The sequence below is a fragment of the Stegodyphus dumicola genome, chromosome 4, assembly GCF_044657685.1.
Source record: "Stegodyphus dumicola isolate Sdum_Otavi_A_Nest chromosome 4, ASM4465768v1".
In the NCBI taxonomy this organism is placed as follows: Eukaryota; Metazoa; Arthropoda; class Arachnida; order Araneae; family Eresidae; genus Stegodyphus; species Stegodyphus dumicola.
Window position 1 is genome coordinate 117479331 of NC_140771.1, and position 13454 is coordinate 117492784.

General features: G+C 35.1%; 1 protein-coding gene across 1 annotated transcript; it reads left to right on the top strand.

The window, feature by feature from the left end:
* Positions 1–8796: 8796 nt before the first annotated feature.
* Positions 8797–12865, top strand: LOC146997651 (uncharacterized). The gene is made up of 2 exons (XM_085815369.1): positions 8797–9078; positions 9560–12865. The coding sequence occupies exons 1-2, from the start codon at positions 8926–8928 to the stop codon at positions 10859–10861; spliced, it is 1455 nt and encodes a 484-aa protein (XP_085671495.1). The 5' UTR covers positions 8797–8925; the 3' UTR covers positions 10862–12865.
* The last annotated feature ends 589 nt before the right edge of the window (positions 12866–13454 follow it).

The window sequence follows — 13454 nt, forward strand, 5'->3', positions numbered from 1 at the left end:
GCTCATTGTTCTCAAGCTGTTAATTTTTAATGGAGTGGCATAGACTCAATCCAAAATAGAGCTCAGTCGGTGACTTTTCTTGACAGCAGAAATTTTCAGCTTTGTGATACTCAGTTGCACGATACTGGTACACGGTCGGATGAAAGGTCATCTATCATTTCTATGGACACTGGAATGTAATGGTACTTAAGAAAAAGTCCAAGATGTCCTGTCTAGAATTGATGATATATGACATGTAAGTTTCCGTATTCGAAAAATAGAGATAAAAAGGATTCCTTAGAATGAAGTTATGAATAATACTGCCATTTCTGGTTGCGTTCTGGCAGTCCCAATCAACATGTTATCCTGATGTTCCAAGCCGACGTGGGGTACTAGTGCTACAGTAGTTCGATGAGAATGGCGTCGGATAATAGTAATTATCCGGAGCATTATAAAATTCTCAAAAAATCCCTATGGCACCTTATATAAGCACTCGTAGTTGTTGGGCCCGTATGACCATGACGAATGCAAGGTTGAAAAGTTCAGTCTTTTCTGTATTCCTCAAGCACAGATACGTCCATCATGATGTTGTACGCAGATTCGGAATCCGTCTGAAAAGCCTACATGATGCCACTCCTGTTGTTCGTCGCCCCATTGTAGGCGTGGTCTCTGTTGCAGCTTCAAGGGATGCTGTATCCATTGTCGCCATGTGCTGCAGATTGTTATAGCACCTTTTAAGAAGACGCCACATGCAAAATTAAATTTACCTAAAGACCTAACCTAACTAAAATAAATTGCGTTTAAATATTTAAAATATTACCGGATTAACCTCGTATCGATAATTGGTGATGATCATGGGAAGTGATTAAATAAAACATACAATTGTAATTCCAAGAAAAACATGACATTTTATCAAAAGAGTATTTCTAAATCATCAAAAAAATAGACTAGAAGAGAAACACGCTAATGTGACAATCAAAATCGTAAAAACAACCTTGTATTTAGCGTAAGTATAATGAAACACTCAATCGATTTCGAGGGCAGCTAAAGGTCCCTCCTCATCAGGAGAAAGAAGAAAATAAAGGAGAAGGAGTCTCAGAAACACATGGTCCTTATCAGCACTGCACGTGGTTATAACTGGATGAGTTGGTTTCGCTTACTAAAGTTTCTCTAAGTCAAACTCTTTTTGTTTTCCAAAATGTATATTTTCGTCAAGTTGAAGGATTGGCTATGGGTAATCCTCTCAGTCCGGTACTTGCTGACATTTATATGCACTATTTTGAGATGAAATTATTTGATAAACTATCTTTTCGTCTTTGGATTCGGTATGTTGACGACACTTTCGCACTTTTTGATGGTTATAAAGAGGATTTATCCGAGATTCTATCTATTATGATTTCAATTGATCCAGCCATTCAATTCACTCTTGAAATTGAATCCAACAATTCCCTCCCCTTCCTTGATATTCTTATAATCCGCAATGAAACTGATTTTAGCACCACTGTGTACCGTAAACCCTTTGCAGTTTGTTTACCACCCCACGCTAAGTCATGCCACCCTGTTAAGCAAAAAATGGCTTCTTTTTACTATTATGTATTCCGCGCGCTTTAAGTTTGTTCCTCTGAATCTTTGCTTACCAATGAACTTAATTATTTGAGAGCAGTTGCGATTGACAGTGGATTTTCTCCCGTGATTATTGATAAAGCCGTTAAAAAATTTTCAGATTCCCATCAAAGAAGACATTCCACTGTTAGAAATAAAATTAATGACCTTGTCGTGCTTCCATTTTATCCTTCTGTTAGCTATAAAATTGCACGGATTCTCCAGAAATTCAATTTTCAAGTCGGTTTCTCCCCTATTAATAAAAATTCACCCTTTGATTCTAAAAGATTGCGTTTCTGTCTTGAATTCTTGGGGAATTTATAGTATATCGTGCCAGTGTGGTTTAAAATATATTCGCCAAACAAAAAGAGCGTTGAAGTTTCGTATCAAGGAACATGAATCTTATGTCAGAAAAGGCGAAATTAACAAGTTTTCAATAGCGTATCATAGTTGGACATTTAACCATAATTTTGACTTTGGGTCTGAAGAAATTATCCAAAAGGCTTCTTCCATAGGTGAATTGGATTTTCTTGAGGCTTTTCACATTCACAAAAATTGAGCAGGTTTAGTTAATGATTTGAAGTTCAATCCAGTCCTTCCTAATGCCTTTAAAATTCTACTATCTTAATTCACTTATTCTTTCTTGTTCTGAGAGGAGTGCAAAGAACGCGCATCCTACTTCTTCCTTTAACTTTGACCCATCTGTGTACACGACTGGAAATGAAGGTACACTGAGGGTGTCTTCTTTTGTAGATATTCTGAGTTTTGCATGTACTGCAGGGTGTCTTAGGTAAGGATTTCGTGGCTGTTCAAAATCAAGGGGACACAGGTTTTGATCTTCTAAATCTATGTTTTTCTTGAGGTGGAATAACGTGGCTAAGTCTGCATCTTCTTTTGCTTTCAGGTGGAGGGGTGGGATTCTTGTTAATACACAGAGAGCTGCCGTTGAGGTAGTTCTGTATGCTTTTGCTATTTGTAAGAGGAAGGGGCGTTGGATCGAAGCTAAGAGTCTTTTCTTTTTCACTGTCATAGGGTGAGTCCATGCTGATGCCCCGTAGAGGATTATTTTTTCGATCACGGTATTATAGAGAATGTTTTGCATCCTCGACTTGAGGCCCCACGTTGTGCCTTGCATCCTTGCGAGGGCTGTAGAAATAGTTTGGGTCTTCTTCCGAATTTCCATGAGGTGTGGGATCCAAGAAAACTTTTGGTCAATTTTCAATCCAAGATATTTGATTTCTTTTGTGATCTTGATTCTTCTATTATTGATTTTAATGCAAGGTAGCCTTTGTAGCGATTTGCCCGGTTTTGGAAATAAAATAATATGTGATTTGGGCTCTGAAATTATTAGTTTTTGATTGACGCAGAGGGAATGGAATATGGAGAGAGTCTCGTTACTATTCTTTTCTAGTATGTCTCTTGAATGCCCATTTGTTACAAAGGCCACATCGTCGTCAAAGGCGATGAGCTTTGTATGGTCCGGCCACTTGTAGGAGGTGATATAATTGAAGGTGATGTTCCACAGGTCTGCACTTAGACAAGAGCCCTGTGGACAGCCCCTCGTTATTCTTCTTTCTACTATACAGTTGTTGCTGATGATTATCGTTGCTCTGTTTGTTAGGAAACTATTCGTTAGCTTGAATATGTTCTGAGGGCATTTAATGTTGCGCAAGGCTTCAAGGATACCAGGCCACCACACGGAGTCAAACGCATTTTTGAGATCTATGCAGAGTACTGCTGTATGGAGAGCTGAAGATTTATTCCTACGGATCTGCTCTTGAAGTTCTACTATCGCATGTGATGTAGATTTGAGAGGTCTGAAGCCGTATTGGTTGGGGCTTATGGTTTCGTTTTTCTCTAAGTGGTGGCGTAATCTGCCCGCGATTGCACGTTCCAGAAGTTTACCTATTGCAGGTAAGAGGTTGATTGGTCTGAAGGCTTCCGGATCCGTAGGATCTTTTATTATTTTTCTTGAATAGTATTGTTTGTCCCTGTTTGAGACAATTCGGGAAGACATAAAATTTGAGGCAGAGGTTTAGTAGTTTGTGGAACATAAAAGGCATTGCGTGGTGAATTATCTTAATAATCCTGTTGTCTAATCCGTCAGGTCCCGGAGCTTTATTATTCGGAAGATACTTAATAATTTTTGAAATTTCTTGTGAGTGGAATTCCACATCGTCTGGAGTATTTGGAGCGGTATTATTGTATCTAATGTCGGAATGTGAGTGGCCATCGTCTTCTGCATTATCTTTTAGGAAGACAACATCTAAAATATTGTTGAGAATCTTTTCAGTGACATTACCAAGCTGGCTGTTACGTGAGAGACCGATATGTCTCGAAAGACCGATATGTGCGGGACTAAAAACTTTACTTGTAGCCATTTTATACAGCTGGCCGTATGTATCTTTATTACTACAGCAGTAATTCTTCCAGCTGCGTAATTTTGCTTCAGTTATTTTCTTTTTGTAATTTGCTAATTGTTGCTTGTATTTTATCCATATTTCCATTTTCAACCCTTCCGGAGCACTTTTCATTTTTCTACGGAGGGCCCTTGTATGTTGCTTTTCACGTCTTAATTCCTTTGTCCACCAGTTAGTCTTCGTAATCTTGTTGTTGTTACGGAGTTTAAATGTGTTGGTCGCTGTCTCCTGTATTGTTTTGATAATTGTTTCCATTAAATCATGGACTGCATCGGGTGATGTGCATTTATCTATAAGTTTCTCCGCATACTGAAGACATGTGGAGATTTTTCTTCCAAATTGCCTTGCTTTTTGCTTTGAGGTTGAAAATCTTCTTAATTTGAGGTCGGAAATTTCTTCTGATAATTCAAATGAGATGTAATTATGATCTGAGTGGCTTGGATCATCAAGAACTTTCCATTCTTGTATTTTATTGGAGATACTCAATGTTGACAGTGTCAAGTCCGGCCATCCTTTACCATTTGTTGTTTCAAATGTAGGAGTGTCTGAAGAGAGGTTATGTATATACAGATTGTGTGTAGCAATAAAGTCAGCTAGTGTATGTCCTCTATTATCTGTATTATTGTAATGCCACATTTGATGGTGAGCATTGAAGTCACCTGTAATCACGTGCTGTGATCTTCTGAGATTACTGAATTCCTTAATTCAATAAAGTCTTGCACTTGGGGAAGTAACATCGGCAAAATCACTTGAATTATCTCAGGATCCGGACGGTTTCCATACAAGAGTTTGAAGACGTGAATTTTTCTTAAAATAAAGCTTGAGAGATTTTCGATTCTTTGCTGATATATGCTGAAGAGTTCCGTTTCTAATTTCGCACGATCCCTTACGACAGGGAAGGCTTTTACTAGGGCAGTCTTGAAATTTTCGTAAGTATAGGTGGGACTTCCTGCTTGACCAAGAGACTTCTGCCTATACATTTGAACCAGTTAAGCGCTTGGCCCCTCAAAGCGCTGGTAGCTAAGGTAACTTTCTGAAACTCGTGCACGGGGTAGAGCATGAAGTGGTCATCTAGTTTTCCAAAAAACTGGTAACCGGTGAGTTTCCATTAAATGCTGCTTCTGGTTTCATCGCTGCGCGCATGGTCTGGAGGATGTAACCAAATCCTTCCAGGGCGGCAGCTGGCATTTCCTCCGGATTCTGAGCCGCTTCTGCAGGCAGCACAGGTTCTTCTTGAAACTCGGCCATGGTTATTCTTCTTTGTCGGGCGCCACTATGAGGTTCAGTGTTTCTCCTTACTTGCTTGTGGAACATGTAAGAACCTGACTCGGAACAGGGAGCTTACTAAAGCTGTGTCCAATAAATGTGGGAAGTAGACAAGATACACAGGAAGGGTATACGAAACCCTTTATTTTTCACTCTTTACAATAATTTCCGTACTTCGGAATACAGAGACCAACTACTTGTGGTCTGAACGTAAGAATATAAAAATATTAACTAAACTCTAACTTAAATTTGGAATAATAAACAAGAGCCTACGTGGAAGATTGGCCGTATGTAGTACAGAGAACTGTTAACACTACAATACGTTTAAAATTATCAAGAGGATTATACCTCTGGCCTGGAAGGCAACCAGCAACCGAGTAAAAGCTGCTAAGGCAAGCGGCCTGCTTCGACTAACTCCTTCCTCTTTCTCGCTTAGCAAAAAGCCACAACTTAAGTACTTGGCGTTCGCCAGACAAATTTGCATTAATAAGTAAAAGCTTTTAATTCTGGCCGGAAGTAGAAAATAAGAAGTGATAGTAAAGGTTTAAAATAAAAATAAACGTTAGTAAAACTTAAGATCCTTACAAGTTTACAATTGATACAATCCGGTACGTCTTCTTTGCAATTTCTTATGGAGTGAGGTCCGCCACAGAAAGCGCAATAAGTCCTAAATTTGCATGCACTACCAGAAAGTGAGAAATCTTGGCATCTGTAGCATCTCCTCACTCCGTAGAATTCTGCGATTGGGAGAATGCTCCAATTAATTATAATTTTCCTACGTTCAATACAATTTGATAGAGTACGAGGGGAGCGATCGAGAACCCACTTAATGGTGTTGGGGTTTTTGCCTTTTGTGTAAAAGAGAGGTGAAATCTTCTCTTTATCAATCCTTAGTTGGTCAACTAGTTCTTCGAGAACTAATTTTGGTGGTAATGTATTCGTGATATTATTGATTGAGATTTTCGGTTTTTTAACCCTTGGTGTTTTTATTTCTATTAAGTTATTTGCTTCTTCGGAAACGTTTGTGGCGTTAGTAATCTTGTTGAGTTCTTCCTTTGAAGTGCTGCTGATCGCGATGCCTCCATTCTTAATATTTGCTATATAATCAATATTGGCATTTATTTCTTTGAGGGGAAGGATCTGATTTAGTTTCTCTGTAATATGGCATTTTAGCTCTTGCTTTGGGTATAGCAAATTAGTTGGGTTATTTTTTCTTGGTACCTTTGCTACAGCATCAGCATATGAAATTTTAGGAACATTATTATCCTCTAATAATGACGGCATTGTTTCTGTATTAATTAAGTCTGTGGTGGAATCATCGCACTGACATGTGACGGCGTGGGAGGGATGCGGAATACCTATCGGAAACGGAACGTCGCTTACGTTACTGATCCCATTACTTGTAGCAATATCTCTGAGCTCATCAAGCATCTTTTTAAGCTTTGTGAACATTCCTGGTGGGTTGATGCGTTTTCCGCCTCGTCTAGTACTGGCTAGATCTAGACATGCATGATAAAGATTTACGGCTCTTATATGCGGTTCTTGGCGTACTGTTGCTGCTTTTTCCGGTGGTAAAAGCATACTTTCCGAGTTGACGGACACTGGGCTCGAAGGACGTGTAGTTTGAGCCATGCTGGAAGCTGACTATGAGGAAATTACTATTATAAATTGTGAACAGTTATACTGTGATAAGTTGCACACACTCCTGAGAAATGTCGTAGTACAGAGATAATTTAATGGAAATGCTTTCTATACGTAGAGAGCCAATTTTTTTTTGTTGTTGTTTTTGTTTTTTACGATGAATAATACCAGTATTAATTACTAATCAGATTAGATGAGTTAAATATAAAATATATAACAAAAAACAAGTACAAACATAATAATAGAATGTTAAGAACAAATAGATTCTATTCAGTGCAATAAATGAAAAAAGTAACTAATATAAGAATGTAACTTATTAAAAACATTGGTAAAATGAAATGAAAAATGTTAGGCCGAATATATATTAAGTCAACTGCGTTATTTAGCACTTAAGAAAATAAGGAATATTAGGCACCTTAATTCATCTCTTCAAACACTAAGCAATTAACTCTGTTTGTTATTAAACTATGCAATGCGTGTGGTATAATTAATCAATTACAGAAGCAAGGAGAATGAGAAGCGGGGACGAAAGAGTAAAAAGTCCTACCTTGGTAGCAGTACTTCTTCCGTAAGTTAGACAATCTCCAAGAGAGAAAATTCTCAATTCTTGTTAAGAAAAGAGTGCGAAAACAATGAAACACTAATCTTATCACACAATATAGAGTCTGTACAAGCTGTTACTAAAATCAAAATTTCACCAAAAGCACTAAAATTGAAGTAGATGACCGATAGAGATGCAAAGTTCACTTTTAAAGTACTCTGGAAGACTTGAGAGGGAATTTCTCTGTCCTGTTTCCGTTTTCTAATTGAATAAAGAGTGACTGCACAATTGAGGAATATCCCCTGTCGTAAAAACCGCAAACGTAGTGGGAGAGGCTCTTTGTTCGTAAGGGTCCTGGGGGGGGAAGGGGAACGTTGTAGATTCCTTCCTTGTGGGGATTGCTGCGGTGGGTAGAAAGGAGAAAATAAGCCAAATTTTATATTTTCTGAACTATTTGACGGAGAATCTTTTAATTTAGAAATCCTTAATCGTCATTTTCCGCTGATTGCTGTCATCATTTTTTTTTTTTTTTTTTTCATGAAAAAAGGGCTGTAAAAACTGGAGATCTTGCCTGATGAAGAAACCACTAGTACCTTTTGTTATCAACAGCTTTTCTTATCTCTTTGGAGCTCTTTGTCATAGTTAGCAATACGTTCAGGGATGAAACCGTACTTTTTCCTGCAATTTCACAAATGACTCATCACACCACGTGCTAGCTAAATAATCTTATGTAATTAACGTAATAATAATCTGATCACTACGAAATTAGTTCCAAGGAAAATCTGACACGATTGCGCGTCCGGTGATATAAATCTTGAGAGTAAATGATGGACTAAAAAGCCATGTTGTTCTTCCCTTGCATGAACAATGGCGGACACAATGGGCTCCCACGAGTAAACTAGAAATTAATTAATGACTTTTTACGTATGGATGATACAGGCTTAATCCATATATCAAAACGCATGTATTGGCTTCCTCAATAGTATGGTATGATTTACTCAACCTAATTATGAGGACTTACGCGAAAAATGGCGAATATTGAGGAGCGTGAAAACAGCGACTCACGGCAGTTTTTCGGCGGTTCCACGACTCCCTCTTCTGGGACAAGTGACATTCCACCGCTCACATTTCTCGGATATTGAAGAAAACTCACAAGGAACCCATTCGAAAATTAAACAGACATTTAACATGGCCTTCGAGAACAAGGCCTTACAGCTCAGTGACGTAGAGCGCGTGACGTCAGTACAGAGAGTGCACAGCCGTAACCATCGAGACTGAAGGCCTCTGCACTCCCTCCCCTGAAAGCTCGTGACGTCACACAGCTCGATCTAACCGCCGAGACTCCAAACATGTTTTCGCGCGGCGTTAACTTGCTTCATTTGTGTTCGGGCGCCTTGGTTCGTTTGTTATTTTGTTCCAGGACTGGGAATTAATTAAAAATAGTATATATGCTAAGCTTCCAAACAGTTGTGAAGAATGCCTCATCCTTGTTGCGTTCCCGGGTGTAAAGGAAATTATAAAAGTGGCCCAAAAGTTCGAGTATTTGGATTTCCGAAGAATAAGCAAGATTCAGCTAAATGGCTACGCGCCATACGAAGAGATAATTTTCTGGTTACTCCTCATAGTAAGGTATGTTAATTATTTATAACATTCCATTATTTATCTAAATCTAAATATTATCAGGTTTCATGTATATTTTCATTTTATATGAATTTTTATATGATGTGTATAATTACACCAGATGTAATTTTACATCTGGTGTAATAATTGCTAATTTAACTTTAAATGGAATTAAAAATGACTATATAATTTACATATATACTACTAAAAATAATTTGTATGTTTCTCGCTGTGTGTAGTGTGAGCGACCATATTTGGTTACCAAGGAAAAAATGACCTATACGGAAGCTGTTCCTACTTAACAATATGTTTTAGTCGTATTAAAACAAATTCAATTAATTATATTTTGCTACTATATGAATAAAACTTCCAATCTGCGAATAACGAAAATTCTTCAGGCATATCTATGTTATTTTACATTTAAGAAAATATCACATTAAACATGTTTTTTAATATTAAATTAATAAATAATTTTTGTATTTTCTCATAGGTTTGTGAACTACATTTTAATGGCTGTGATTTTGAATACAACAATAGCGCCTTCGATCAGCGAACAGGTTGTCGAATAACAGTTCCCTATAAAAATCCAAGGCTAATAAAAGGGAGAGTGCCATCTAAATTTCCCAATTTGCCAGGATATTTATCATCGAATTCCAAGACACCAAGGGAAGATCCAGATGTCAGAAGGAAACGCCATGAGGAGGATTATTTGAAATTGGCTTTACAGAAGAGTGCTGCAGAACAAAAGAACTATGACTCTAAAAGAATGTTTTCCTCGCTGGATGATTTACATGCAAAAATAGAATATATTGACACTTCAGTGTGGACTGTTTTTAGAAAAACTGACCAGATAATTTTTGCAAAAATTATAACAGATACAGCTCCAGTGATAGAATGTTCACTTGTAATAAATGATAAACTTTCTACAAGTGCATACATATATGAGACTCAAGTATATAAATTAGGTACGTACTCTTTTCCTTTAAATATAAGCCACATAGACGCCCTTAACAACATTTTTGAAGCTTTAATTGAAAGTGTATGTGTAAAGAAAAGCGATGCAACAGATATTATGAAAACTGTTATCTATTTACTAAAAAAAATGATGAAATGTGATGGTAATGAAATTTTAAAACTGCAACTAAAATTTATTGAGGAGCAATTATCATTGTGTTTTTTAAATAAGAATGGTCTCAGGTATTCTTCTGACCTGATGATATTTTCTGCTCTCTTTTTTAACATGGCTCCACATGCGTATAATTTTGTTCGTAATAGTAAAAATATTTTATTACCACATCCCTCTACAATTTGTCGCATTTGCCTGTCGTATGATGTGAAACCAGATGCCGAAACATTGAATTCTAATTTTTTAATGTATGTAAGACACAAATTTAATCTTTTGAAAGATAATGATAAAAAAGTAATTTTGATGATTGACGAGATACATTTAAAACAGCATTTAGATTATAAGGGCGGTAACATTTGTGGTTTGTCTTATGACAATAAAAATTTGGCAAACAGTGCCCATGTATTTATGATTAGCAGTTTGCTATCAAAATACAAAGATGTCATTCATCTATTGCCAACCAATAAAATAAATGCTGAAATAATACATGAAATTGTAAAAAAAATTATTATTGGTTTAGAAGAAATTGGTTTTTTTGTAATATGTGTCGTAACAGATAATAATTCTATTAACAGAAAATGTATGTCATTATTTGTTTCACCTCCCCAAATACGAATCGTATATCCTCACCCCTGTGGCAATTCTAGACCTCTTTTTTTTATTTAGTTGATACTGTTCACTTATTGAAATGTGTTCGTAACAACTGGGTCAATCAAAAAGGTGAAAAATGTATGTATTTCCCATCATTTAATGATATTAATCAAACCTCTTTGAAAACAGCATCATGGAATGCACTTAAAAAAATGCATAAACTTGAATTTAACTCCTTGGTAAAATATGGTTTTAATTTATCACATAAAGCATTAAATCCCTCCAATCTTGAGAAACAAAATGTTAAACTTGTGTTACAAGTTTTCAGTGATTATGTAAAGAATGGCCTTTTAGAAATAGGTAAACAAAATAATATTGCACATTTCCAAGACACATCTGATTTTATTAAAATATTTGTAATATGGTGGAATATAGTTAATGTTAAATCGCCTAACAAAGGCATGCGTTTAAACAATGTATATCAAAACCCGCTAACAAATTCGGAAAATGATGAGAAAAAAATATTTTTACATTATTTTTTAGATTGGTTAGAGCGTTGGGAAAAATTCAATTGTGATACAGGCATCTTCAGTAAAGAAACTCATTCTGCATTAAAATTAAGTACCTATTCATTGCTTGAAGTAACATCATATTATACTTCTGAACTAAATCTTAATTACATATTGCCTGGCAAATTTCAGACTGATAATTTGGAGTCTCGATTTGGTTTGTATAGGCAATTATCAGGAAGTCAGTATAATATAAGCATTAGACAGCTGTTCGAAGCTGAATCAAAATTAAGAATCCAGTCTCTGTTAAAATTTCCAAAAATAACAGATGACATTGCGTTAAATAGTTTGACAGATTTTAACAGTTTAGATCTTAATTCTATTACAGATTCAACTTTCAATGTCTCTGTAAGCCTTTCTGATATTGAATCATGTAAGAAATCTGTTCCAGTATTAATTTATGTTGCAGGATATAGTGCTTTTGCTGTGTTAAAGCATTTAAAATGCAATTTTTGCGAAAAAAAATTGTTAAGAGACAAAACAATTGAACATGCATACTTTGATTACTTCAAAAATCTAGATAGGGGTAGACTTTCTTGTCCCAATGACAGTGTTTTAAATATTGTCTTAGTTAATTATATTGTTATTAAAAAACTGTGTAGTGAATATGAATGCCTTTTCTTAAATTCATCAAATCAGCTTAATGTTGCTATTTCAATTACAAGCAATATCATATTAAATGAAGAACTATTTGAAGAAACAAACTGAATTGGGACACTCTAACAACAAAATAATAAATATGATCCTTTGGTCTTCAACAAATATATTGTTAAATAATTACTGTAAAGTGAAAAATGACACACATTTGCAAAATTTAAATGATAAAAGAAATTGCAGTAAAAGAAGAAAATTATCCACATTAACATGATGCATATTTCAGATTATGAAAAATAAAATGCACTAGTGTATTTATTTATTTTTTTTTTCCTTTACAACTCATTCATCTCCTTTATGTTATACTTAGATTTGAGCCACTCATTTTCTAAATCAATTAACTTTACAAAATAGAATAAGATGAAATATAATTCTTTATTTTTTATTCAGTGGACAAAAAACAAAACAATTTAATTTTTTTAAAATACAATATTATTAATATTTCTTTTGAATGTAAAAATTGCAGTGGATTTTTTTATTTTTTTACAAATTGTTCATAATGTAATTTATCCACATACATTATTTTAAATGTAAGACAATATTGAGTATTTTGATTCTACAAACTGAATATTGATTCTATTGTAATGCATATGAATATTGCTATTTCATTTTGAGAATTTAATAGTAAGGAAATTCTTAAACCTAGGAAAAATTCTGTACATTTTCGCCTTTGCTATTTTTTTCCTCAAATATTTATTCAAGTAATTTTTTTGTTCATTTTTATAAATAATATGCATAACCTAAAGAACATGAGTGAATTTTATTTATGATAATTATCTGTGTATATGATTTGTATTTAATCTATTTAAAATAAAAAGGGAATTTTGAATAAAGTCTTTTTTGAATGAAATTTGTTTAATTGTTTATTTCTGTTTAAACCTTTACTTTTCCTTCTATGTTTGCTTAAGGTAATTCTCATGTTATTTTTCAATTTTCTTGTTTATGAAATAATCATCAAGTGCAACAAAAATTTATTTGGAAATCATAAAATATAAAAATATTTATTGCAATTGAAATATCACTGCTAATTTATTCTTTGACTAGCATCGGAATGAAACGTATATATAAAAACAAAGTTTAGGGAAATACGGGAGGGAGCACAGTTCTTATCGGGCGATGTTCGCTTTTAGAGGATCGACGACTGTGACGTCATAAAGTAGTGCGGAGGCCTTGAGTCTCGATGGTTACGGCACAGCCAACTCTATCATGGCCTTGAAGCGAAATCAGTTTCGGAAGGTCACGTGATCAAAATAATCGATCTTTTTCTCTTCGCTATAAGCGCGAAATTTAACTTGCCAAAAATAATAGTTTTCTCTTAATATAAATATAAGTAAAATTAATAAACGTGAGTAGGTCGCATGACTTGCATTAAATTTTTCATAGTGTAATATTTTCACAGCCGGTAAAATGAATATCTTCAATAATTTTTAAAACAATTGTACTTT

What these genes read in the sequence shown, in the direction of transcription:
- LOC146997651 (XM_085815369.1), top strand. Translation starts at nt 8,926, where the DNA reads ATGCCTCATCCTTGTTGCGTTCCCGGGTGTAAAGGAAATTATAAAAGT. An exon ending in TGGTTACTCCTCATAGTAAG is followed by an intron (nt 9,079 to 9,559) that starts GTATGTTAATTA and finishes ATTTTCTCATAG; the next exon opens with GTTTGTGAACTACATTTTAA.